We start from the raw sequence: 11,897 nt of genomic DNA on the forward strand, positions 1-11,897 counted from the left end.
CCTAAAACGGGGGTGGAGGTTGCGAGAGGCACTCGGTGTGCCATCGGCAGTCCGTATTCGAGTTGGCTGACTTGTTCGTGAGCGGGAACAAGTGCCGCACAATCGCTAAGAGAAGCTTCCGAAAGAGCGATTGTGACACTAGGGATGCGACGGTTGGGTTGCGCCTGCAGCTGGGCTTGGTCGAGAGCTTGAACCGAATGGGCTGCACCGATAGAGATCGGTTGGGTCGCGGCACGAAGATCCGGCACGGTCGGCTAGCTGCTGGTCGACCCGATCGAACGTTCGGCTGGCTAGGCTTCACTCGGCTGGTCAGCTTCGGTAGGGTCGGCCGGCTTGAGGAGATGAGGGAAAATCGTCTACGGCAGTCTGTACAGCAGCAACTATATCAATGGTTGTGGCGCCATTGTTGTCGGTTGATGGCGATTTTGACTCTCCTAATTGGTTTTCCTCAATGGTGGCTAGGGTTTCATCTTCCCACTCTGATACCATGATGAAAGTAAAAGAAGAAAGGAAGAAAGTAGCACACACTTGTTTACATGGAAAACCCTAGAACAGGGAGAAAAAACCACGATACGGAACACTTTTATTAATTTGATAATATTGAATACAGGAGAGGCTACTCATATAAATAAACTAGTAGGAAACCTAGGGCAAGGGTAAATTACTAAAATGCCCTTACGGCTAAACCCTCCTATTTTCAACAGCCTTAACCACTTGAGTTATGCTCAAGTTTCATAAAATGTATATCAACACATGGAAACATTAAAGGCATGTGATATGAACATGAGAAGAATTAAAAAGAGAGATGTCTAAGGATGAAGAAAGAAGAGCCACAGAGAGTAAAGCGATAAACAATTCTCACTCAAATTTAGAGAAAGAGAATGAGGATGCAGAGACACGAGAAGAAGAGAATGTGAAAGAAGAATTTGAGAATAGTGTGCAAAGTAATGAAAATGAAGGAGAGATTGAGGGAGAGTCCAATTATGAGAGTTTCTGAGGATGAAATATTTCCTCAAAATGACTCAGCTTTGAGCCTATACACTAGAGAGCTTGCCATCTCCTAGATGGAGTTAATCTCGATGTGTTATCTAGTATTACTTATTTTGATTACTTGTAGGAATTCAAAGCACTAATGGAGAAGAAAAACAACGCTACTGAAAAAAATATTGCTCCAAGCTTCTTTACAAACTCATCCATGGTCGAAAGTTTAAGAAGAATCAAAAGAAAGCAAGATCGTTAACATCTCTTACGACAAAATTGCTCTATAATGACAATTTCGATTTGAGGACAAATCAATCAAAAGGAGGAGAGGATGATATGGACCACCAAGGGCTCAAAGTTATTGTTCATTTTTTCTTTAATAATTTAGATGTAGTTTTATTTTTTCCATCTTTATCCTTTCAAAAATGTGTTAGATAAAGGTATTTTTGTCATTTATTTAGATCTTAGATGTGGCACACATTAGGGTTTTGGGGGCTATCTAAAGCTTGGTCATTAAGTTGTACACAATTTTTTTGGATTTTGGAAATGGAATGACATTTTTCTTGTGTTGATGATGCAGATTAATCACCATCCTTTTTGCAATTCTTGATTCAGGTATAATTGATCAACTTGCTTCTAGAGTATTCAAACCTTGAGTAGGAAACTCTTCTCCTTACCTCCTAGTCTTCGATCATAAGGTAACCTTCTCTAACTCTCCTTGAGGATTTTAGAACTAATTATTGGGGGTACAAATAACTAAAGTGTTCCTAATTCTCAAATTGTCAAGGTTTTTATATCAGCTTGTTCGATATGCAATCTTAAAGAAAAATGAGGATGAATCGGAGCGACAAAGGGTTGAATAAAAGATTTTTGTTTTATGTTTTCAAATTCACTTTATCAAATAGATTCAACTGGTTGTTTTTTTAAATTTTTTTTAGATTTTCTGATCCAAATAGTAGAAATTCTAAAAATAACATTTTCATGTCTTTGGTTTATGTAGATTTTGAATTTAAAATTTTCAAATGCAAAATTACATTAAAAATGTTTTTTAGGGAACATTAAAAAAGATAATAACATGATAAATATAGTATTTCATATGATAAACCCTTTTCATTTTTGTCTCCATCTCAGATGAAAAAGCCTTGCTACATGTCTACAACTCAAAGATCTCAAATACTCTATGTGCTCATACCGATTGGATAGTTATTGACCAACACAGATTGAGATTCTTTACTCCAATGAGCCCTTTATCTTTTAAGCAGCATATGGTGGCCTCCAATAGTGGTTGGATTGACATTTTTAACCAACCAGTGACACTTTGGTCAAAAGCAGTCTTCAAACATATTGGTGACTCTTGTGGTGGCTATCTTCAACCATCAAATCAAATGGAAAGAGGTTTGAATCTTTCATATGCACGTATAAAGGTCAAGGAAAATGACCCCGGCTTCATTCCACACGAGATTCGATTACCCTTACAGTTGGCCAGCGTTGATCTCACCATTTGCATCCAACCCATGACCGCCAGAGCTCATGGCCGTCAGAAATCGTCACATGGAAAGATTTTTAATGTGATTGCTGAATATAAGGATTCCCATGATTTACGGGATTTTGGAAGATCTCATGCCTCATCATTGCATATTTTGGCCGATCATCCCCTTGATTCTCGGGATTGTGATCAAAGTATTTCACCTACTTCCTCTTCCAATCATTTGGTTGCGCATCCTCTCTCCCCATTATCAACTCCTTTGATCGATTCTCCTAAAAATATGGAGCAATCAAATAGGCTTTCCCTGCCCAATCAAACTATGGACCCACATCCCTTACCAATTCAAATCGAGCCTTCATTATCTTTTAGTTTCCAAAACCGAAATCCAAACCCTAGCCATAACAATTCAACTTCCCCTTCATTTTGACAACCCTCCTCATTTTCGGCTCTTTTGACCAATTCCTAAAAATATGGGGCTTCCCTTACCAAATCAAACAGTGGACCCACCTCCCTTATCAATTCAAACTGAGCCTTCATTATCCTTTAGTTTCCAAAATCAAAACCCTAGCACCATCAATTTGCCTTCCCCTTCTTTTTCACAACCCTCTCTCTTCATGGTCACAATACGAGAAAGGCCTACCACCCTCTGCATTGGCAATCATCTACCCTCTCTCTCCATAGTCACATTACGAGAAAGGCCTTCCACCTCTATCAACAAGACAAATATTCCTTTTGATGATTCTGACACGGAAGGATATCTATCTAGCCCTACCAAAGAGGTGAAATTTTCCAAGCATCCTCTTGGCAGAGACGCCTTTGGAGACCAACTAGATGAATCTCACCAACTGGCACCTTGCACTATCCCATCTGACCTTAGTTCTAGCCATACAATCCCTTCGACATTTGGGAAGAATCCTAATTCATCTACACAGACTTTCACCCCACAACCATCTTTGGTTTCATCATCATTGCCATTTAGACTTCGGGATTTAGCTTCCTTATTATCAGATCATGGACTTTGTGTTATGGCAATTCCATCCATCCCTCTTCCCTCCAAACCTAAAAAGCTACAAACAGCTGACAAAAAGGCGAAGCTCCAGAGAGAACTACAAGGCCTTTACACATCGGTTCACTACGACAAATCAGCCACATTGGCTATTAGAGAGGATGCAACAGCTCACCAATGATGGTTTTACCTGGAATGTTCACTTTGCCAATCAGTCACCTTCTCGATTTCCTTGTTGGTGAGCCATTTTGGTGGTACAAAGAAGATGATTTAGTTGGTTGTGGTGTTTCTTTTTGTGTTTGTGCGGTGTAACTCTCCCCCCTAATTGTTTTATGGACCTTGTTTTTTTCTTTTTCTTGGTATAATGCAAAGCACCTTTCTTCTCCTTTCCTTATCCTTTTTGTCAATAATTGATACTCTATTATGTGATCACCTTTAGGTGTTTCGGGTTATCCCCTAATTTCATTTATCAATGAAATGTTTCCTTTATCTAAAAAAACCCATTTCATTTTTGTTAAATTAAAATATGTATAATATAATATAGGATAATCGTTTGGTAAAACTATTAGAAATATTTTCAAATATAGTAAAATCTCACTGTCTACCAATGATAGATACTGATAGACTACTATCATCTATCACTGTCTATCACTGATAAATGTTTATCGCTATCTATCACTGATAGACAATGACATTTTGCTATATTTGTAAATAAGTTGGCTCATTTTGCTATATTTGAAAACATCCCTATAATAATTATACAAAATTTATAACATAAAACATGTTCTAAATTGATTAATAATATATAGTTGAGATTCAGCCTAATCTTTAAGTGGTAACTACAACTATTTTTTATGGTTTATAGATATATTACCAAACAAATTTTGAACAATTGTTAAAATGTGATCTAGCAACTAAATCTGTTGCCAAACACATCAGAAAACACTGTATACATAAAATACAACTATGTTTTCTATTGAATCCCTTATTTTTTAGATCACTAACTAAAGGCACTCTAAGTTTGTACAAGAAACAAAAGTATATACCTCCCAATTCCAGTTCCAAAAAGGTTGAACTGTGATGCATTTACTCCACGTCCATTTTTCGCGACTTCGCCAAAGTCCCATCCCTCACCATATCTAAATTGAAATATTAGAGAAGGTAAAATAATCTTCGAATATAACATTATATTTAAATTTTCAGTACATGAAAATGGGTAGCAAAACAATGTGCAATGTGCAATATTGAAGGAACTATGCTACCAAAACAATGTGCAATAGTTAGAACATTTGCCCAAACTTACATATAGATACTTGAACCATCAACTCCATTCTTTTCCTTAGTTAAGCCTTGAAGTGCATCTTTAGCTTTCAACTTCAGGTAAACCATAAATTTCATGCAGACCATAAGTTTACTCTTAATTTCAAAGCTCATGTGCAGTTGGCTAAATAGTCATTGCAACATTAGAAGTTTAAAAGTACCAGATAATGCTTTGAAAACAAAAAAAAAAAATGTAACAGATAATGAAAACTGAGAGTTGCACTTGAATTACGAAGTGCTATTGGTACTATTGCATGAATTCAAGTTGAGAAAAAAGTCTAATACCATAGTACTTTTCATCAAATGGCCCATAAGATCAAACCGAAATCCATCAACCTGATAAACATCAACCGATTATGTTCGAAAGAAATAAATAGTCAGGTTCAATCTACATGCAATTGAATGAAGGAGCAGACGGTTCCATCTTTTCTGTATATAAATTACCTTATAATCAACTACCCAGTGTAAGATATCATCCACAATCATGCGTTCAACCATAAAATGTTCACTGGCAGTGTTATTTACACAGGTACTATTCTCAATGAAACCATCAGCGTTCCTTCTCAAATAATACCCTGGTACAATCTACAAGCGAGGAATACCATATTATCAAAAAAAAACAAAACAAACAAACAAATAAGGGGGGGGAACACACACACACACACACAAAAGCCCATCGATAAAATGTAAACATGACAAGATGAGACATGAACAGTGAAATGTTTAGTGGTGGGCTGAGCAATCTAGAAAGCACAAGAGTACATTAAAAGCAATCATAGGTTGAGACCTTATCAAGAACAGAATTTGGATCAAAAGGTCCATGTCCATGTAGATGATTATAGACAACATCCAACACAACACGAAGGCCAATTTGGTTAAGTGCCTGTAACAAACTGAATACTTTAATATGATAGACTGCTCTGCTCGTTACTGATAACTGAATGGTGATCTGAAATTGTCAGAAACGCAAACAAATTTGTCAACCTGAACCATCTTTCGGAACTCAATTACACGACAAGGACCATTAGGATCACTTGCATAGCTTCCTTTAGGTACTCCCCACAGAATAGGATTATACCTAAAAAGACATGCCAAACACAGACAAATAAGACTTTTTAAAATTCAAAGAACCTAACTGCTTCAAAGACAACTCCAAAATCAGGAGCTTACCCCCAGTTATACCCATCGCTGTTTAGGATATCTGCAATTAATGATTCCTGTTCAGCTGAATCAGGAGGAAGATCTTCCAGAAGTTCGGTATCTGCAACATTGTTTTATGTAGACAGTGAGTGTCAAACACATCAAATGCTACAAGGATTCCCATAATCAACTCAATGTAGATCAAGAATACCATTCATTTACGATCATGTATTGGTAGGGCCCATCACCCAAGTACACGTTATTGACACTAGAAGAAAAACAAAACCCAGGAATGCTCCACATTTGGTGGAAGCAGGCTATTGTTAGTTAGTAATGGGCAGTAGTTGGGTGTTTCGCTTCATGGATCGATCCTATTGGCAGCCTGACGTGCTCAATTTTAACAGTGAGTTGTAACAAATAACAAATTTAGGATTCTGACACTAGTGAGTTCTTGGGAGAGTACGTGATCTTCTCTCTGATTGTCATGGTTCACAATGCATTACCCATGGATGTAGAGCCAAGATCAATATGCCAATGAAAAAGATTATGCTCTATATTATAGAAATGGAGGAGCATAGCGAGATTGAATCTGTATTACAGCAGCAAGGGGTACTGAAACAAGCCATTGAGATCTTAAGGTTGTTTTTAATTTTTTTTATTTTGAAAAAACCACCTAAATGTGTCTAGTGACAGGAAAATAGACTGCTAACAACACATGATTCAAAGGAAGTGAAAGAAATGCATGCGCTCTAATAGTGAAATTTGTTGGAATGTATTGAATTTGTTATCTGGTGCTTCGAACAACTTAGTATGGGGTTGGGTCCGAGGACGGCGCACCCTGGTGGGGGGTTCGGGGGTGACGCCCCCAGAAACCGAAGTTAAATTCGTATTTGACATTATTTAATTATTTATGGTTATTTACGATTATGACCCTAGGGTTTAGAAGTGCTCTGTATAAACTCTCTAACCCTAAAGGTGTTATTTTATTATGTAATTTATAACATTCTCTATAATAAAATTGTTGTCCCTCTGCCCCGTGGACATCGCTAATACACTATCAGTGTACCACATGAATTTGTGTATCGATTCTCTACTTTTTTACTTTTTTTTGTTTTCTTTAATTGTCGATTTTGTAACAGGAACATTATTCACTTGTAGTTCCTCTTAAATCAATGTTGTGAAACCTATGAAAAATATGAAGGGCTAATGTGTTCTTGAGACCTTTCTTGTAATCCTTATGAGGTTTCTTGGGCACTTGTATCTGTTTCTTGGGTGTTCTTTCTTAATTTTTTTTTTAGGCTTGGTTAAATGTTGTTTTACGATGGTTAAAGGTTTAGACCTTAGGATTTACCCATTGGGCTCTTTGTTAAGGCTACTGTCCAGCCTATAAATATGTAAGTTGTGTTGGCCACTATCAAATTGAATAGAGAAGTTTCTTTGAGGTTCTACATTAGATAATGCACTCCAACAACTGATCTCGAGAACTTTCAACAATTTCCTATCTGTCTTCAGAGAAGTCTTCTATACTTCCCAGTTCATATAAATCCATAAATTTTAGTTGTAAGAAACTAATAACTTTTCAGTTAAGAGGTTCCATATTCTAAACATTGAATAATGAAGCGGTCTACCAGGTTTTAAATAATATGCATCAGTTCCCTAATATTCTGATGATAATCGCATTATTGGGAATGGAAAAGTTGGGATAAAAAATTTTTGATTGATAACAAAAGAAGTGCAAGTAAAAGACAGATTTTGCATACAGAAGCTATGTCTACTAGTATCTGAGTTCAAATGGGCAAACAATAAACCATGCTTTTTAGTTTTGGATCAAGATTGAAACATCACAAAAGGAAAACCAAAGACATATACTTACCGAAAAACTTCCACTTTGTCTTGTCGTCATCAACACCACCAAATTGGAAGGTTGGCAGTAGATGAACATGACTAATACCAGCATTCGATAGCTTCTTTAAATGATTGATTCCAGCAGAATCCTTCAAGTGGCATATGCTTATTATTAAACACTATTTCATTTCTGCAAGATCAGCTTCTTATTCTGATATCAAATGCATGTGTAGTGTACAAGAATGACAAGAGATAGGGATCCTACAACTTTCAGCTTCCTAGTCAAACGTCCAATTCATGCATGATGCATAAGGTAAGTGATAAAAACATGCATGGCATATAAGGGACAGGGAGCAGGGGGGAAAACATTTTTTGTTGAAGGAATTAAAGAAACTTTGGTTAAGTTATACAAACGCAACTTAGCATATAACTGATTCACACAATGGGATGAAAAGTAGGACTTACCTGCAAAGTGAAAGCCATAAAACCACCACGCAGATCAGGATGCACACTTTGATCACTTATACTGCACTACGAATACAGAACGTTAAAAGGATTTAATTGCAAAGAGTATAGAACAATGCTGAAAGAGATGATTCAATCAGGAAAGGCAATACGCACACCACCATTATGGCACAGTAAAATCCTAGATTTTCCACTTTCTTTGCTTGGAATAATTTTTTCTTAATAAATTGGCAGAAAAGTATACGAATCCCACATCTAACAAAAAAATTGCATCAGCTTTTTTTTAAGTCTTTTAACCATTTTCATCCCTTTTCTACCCCTTTTAAGATGGAGTAAAGATCAGAAGAAAGTAAAAATTATCAGCTTTTAGCTTCATTATGTAGCAGAGGTTGTGAAAAAATAGATCAAGCATATCTTATCACACAAAAGTAATATAGATATAAGGATGAACGTTAAAGGTCAGTTTTCTCTTGCATCCTAGAAAAGGGGAGAATTTATCAACAATTCCTACAATATTTCAACTGAAAAATTGGAATGCAGTTGCGAAAAAGCTCTGAACACGTTCAGAATCAAGTACTTACCTAAAATCCCTTACATGCAACTCATAAATACTAATGTCAGAAAATGAATCCACTGGGTGTTTCTCGTCAGCTAATTTATCCCAACCCTTAGGTATTAAGTCATTGGAGCCAATATCAACAAATAATGTCCGCCTTCCATCTGATGAGATCCTGCTCTAGCAGTAAAAAGAGTGGAGTATACGTAAAGCTTGCACTTTCTAGCGAGTATACAGGTCTAAAACAATGCTGCTTAGTTTTTTGGTTCAGAGGTTTGTACCCTCTAGAATAAGGATCAGTAGTAAAGCATTTTTCAATTTGCAAGGTGCTAGGATGGTAGACTGTTACTTCATATTCATAATAACAGCCTTCCCAACTTTTTGGTCCTTTGGTTCTCCAAACGCCATCAAGCTCCTCAAGCTGAATAACTTCAAATGGCGTCCCACCCACTGGGTCCCTAAAAATTTGAGCCCGTACAGCCTGATTGATGCAGCAAAAAGAGAGTAGAATAAATAGGTTAATATTCAAAAGATGCACATCAGATCGTGACAGCAAGCTACGTTAGTAAGGCATTGGCTAGATAGCAGGAAATTGGTACACCTGAGCAGTTGGAGCCCAAAGGTAAAGTGATACAGCCTCTTTGGAGTAAACTGCACCTAGAGGACCTTCATATGAGAACAAGTCATCCAGAACACCGGGTAGCTGCAGGCAAGTAATATTGTTGCATTCACCATAAGCTGAACACCACAAAGAAAGGCATGTTAGATCAGTGGGCACAATAAAATATTGGTCTCTGAATAAGAAACTGAATGATAATATAGCATCCATAATTTGGAAGACCGTGCCTTTCAATATTATTGTGGGGAGGAAAACATGCAACAGTTTTACTGTGCAGTAGCGTTTGTCAGAATACATCAATTTTACAAGAGCATCAAACATGTTTTTTATACAAAACAGACACCACTTCATTAATATGGTGCAATGCATACACAAGAAAATATTTGATAAAGAATATAAAGCATGACTGTTCTACAATCAAAATCATTCCATCATCTTTTCCCTTTTTCTTTTTTTTTTTTCCCTCTATCCTTTTCTTTTAACTCTAGATCAAGGATGTAGAAGAGAGTTAGTGGGAGCTTACGTCTAAACTTTAGTTTATATGTTATCTAGTTACGGTACAATGCTATAAGATGATAGAGAAACAAATCAAAGAATATCATTACAGTTGAAAGTGGCTACTGCCAGTTGACATTTGAGGAGTGCTTCAACGTCTGATGCAAGAGGGACTGTGAAAGGGCAGTAGTTTTGAATATGAGGGAACTTTTTGATCACCTAATAATATAAAATGATATCTATCAGTTTTTCCTTTAACGTTAAGAAACAATCACATCCATAACATGTAACAACAAAATGGAGATTATACACAAGCAAATCACAAAGACTAGTGACTACAATTTGTTTAAAATTGTTACTGGTTCCTGATTACATTTTCTGGAAGCCGGCCGCGGTCTTTTTCCAGCTTAAGTTTCACATCGTAGCCTGTTGATAAGAAAATAAATCAGCATATTCTCTTTTTGGTCCCAACACAGTGACGATCCACCAATTACAATCATACCTTCGACTACACCATCTTCAATACGCAGAGTAGCCATTTTACTGGCAAACAGATAGCAAGAACCGCTCCCAACTTCCACATTCCACGCTATAACATACCTGCTCACCCAAAAAGCTCTCGAGTACAACAAGCTATCCTCCAACTATTCACAGTTTTTATGACACAAAGAAGTATACATCCATCAGCATACACTCAACCGCAATCATGTAGCAATTCAAGTAGTTCAATCTGTAAATTACTCTTGGATTTGTATTTCCTCTCTAAACGAAGTAATCAAGGAAAATTCGTTTTTAATCCGTATTATAATAATCTCAACCACTTGAGCTGATGCCTATCTAAATTTCCTTTTTCCTTTCGTTGCTATTGGAACTGAAGTCGGTCCTACTCCTACATTACAAATTTGTCTTCTCTACCAAATTATGACAGGTGCCAAAAAGGAAATGTAACCTGAGAAGTTGAAGTAGATTCTTCGAGCGACATTGACGAGGAAGATGAGCAGTAAAGAGATCCACTCCGAAAGTTATCGTCGAGAAAATGAGACAGAGAAGTTGCAGATACGGAGAAGAATCCGCCGGCCGGAGGAGATGAAGAAAACGCGGCGATACGGGGATGAGCTTGGTAACAAATGGAAGTTGCGGGAGTTGACGAAGGTAGAAGATGGAGGGAAGAGGAAAACAGAAGAGACATTTTTTTCACTGGGAGAAAGAGAAAACTGTTTGTTCGATATTTTCTGCAGCAGATATGTACGTGACGTGACGTGAAAATTTCTTTTAGATCACTTATTTAAAAAAATGGTAATAAAGGTATTGGCTAAAAATATTACGGGGGTTTCGTACGGATTACCCAAAAGTTGGGTAAAACTTTGTCAAATCATCCTGATTTTTTAATAAAAGGGATACTGAATGATATTTTAATTTCAAATTCGAGTGAAATTATAAAAAAAATATACTCGTACATATACAAAAAAAGCATCCCACTCTCTCTGTAATGGACAATGGGGCAATTCGAGAAGATGAGAGGCATTTGCTTGGAGCACCTTGGATAGTTGACATCAGCCCTAATGTAATCATAGTTTGAGGTGTTAGAGAAAACCACCAAGTCAGTCGTCTACATATACACAGAGGACCTACAAGTCAGCAACAATATTTGCCCAATCCTCCTCTTCTAGAAGCCCAATTGATTAGAAGGAATATTCTGGCTAGTCAATAATGTGTGCACACTTGTATATTATATTCTCTCAAAAAAATTTCTCCCCAATCCAGGGACATCGTCTATATATTATATCATTTCCTTAACAAAATATATGAACAAAATACAGCAGAAATTCCATAACGGCATATTCTCTCTTTATTTCAAACGTCTTTCTTGGTATTAGAGCCAATAATGGCCAACACCTTTTCCGCAGGACCTTCCTCCTTCACCACTTCAGCAATCCTCCTTTGAACTAGCTTTGAATCAAATCACAACCATCAAGCTTGATCG

General features: G+C 36.9%; 1 protein-coding gene across 5 annotated transcripts in view; it reads right to left on the reverse strand.

Moving 5' to 3' along the window:
- Positions 1–11,161, reverse strand: part of LOC120081496 (pullulanase 1, chloroplastic) — a 38,611-nt gene extending 27,450 nt beyond the window's left edge. For 3 of the 5 annotated variants that reach the window (XR_005482861.1, XR_005482862.1, XM_039036442.1), the window contains exons 1-16: positions 10,863–11,158; positions 10,416–10,557; positions 10,287–10,339; positions 10,024–10,132; positions 9,401–9,537; positions 9,081–9,280; positions 8,825–8,974; positions 8,244–8,304; positions 7,807–7,927; positions 5,964–6,054; positions 5,778–5,871; positions 5,581–5,676; positions 5,238–5,378; positions 5,079–5,129; positions 4,777–4,847; positions 4,520–4,612 (exon numbers count right to left, since the gene is read on the reverse strand). Coding sequence is in view for 2 of the 5 variants with exons in the window: in XM_039036442.1 (XP_038892370.1) it covers positions 4,520–4,612; positions 4,777–4,847; positions 5,079–5,129; positions 5,238–5,378; positions 5,581–5,676; positions 5,778–5,871; positions 5,964–6,054; positions 7,807–7,927; positions 8,244–8,304; positions 8,825–8,974; positions 9,081–9,280; positions 9,401–9,537; positions 10,024–10,132; positions 10,287–10,339; positions 10,416–10,557; positions 10,863–11,102 (1,850 nt within the window). In the remaining 3 variants the exon portion in view is untranslated. Of the gene's footprint in view, positions 1–4,519; positions 4,613–4,776; positions 4,848–5,078; positions 5,130–5,237; positions 5,379–5,580; positions 5,677–5,777; positions 5,872–5,963; positions 6,055–7,806; positions 7,928–8,243; positions 8,305–8,824; positions 8,975–9,080; positions 9,281–9,400; positions 9,538–10,023; positions 10,133–10,286; positions 10,340–10,415; positions 10,558–10,862 lie in introns of all 5 variants that reach the window. The other 2 variants (XR_005482863.1, XM_039036441.1) reach the window with 2 other exon arrangements.
- Positions 11,162–11,897: the final 736 nt, after the last annotated feature.

This window comes from Benincasa hispida, chromosome 7 (assembly GCF_009727055.1).
Source record: "Benincasa hispida cultivar B227 chromosome 7, ASM972705v1, whole genome shotgun sequence".
Classification (NCBI taxonomy): Eukaryota; Viridiplantae; Streptophyta; class Magnoliopsida; order Cucurbitales; family Cucurbitaceae; genus Benincasa; species Benincasa hispida.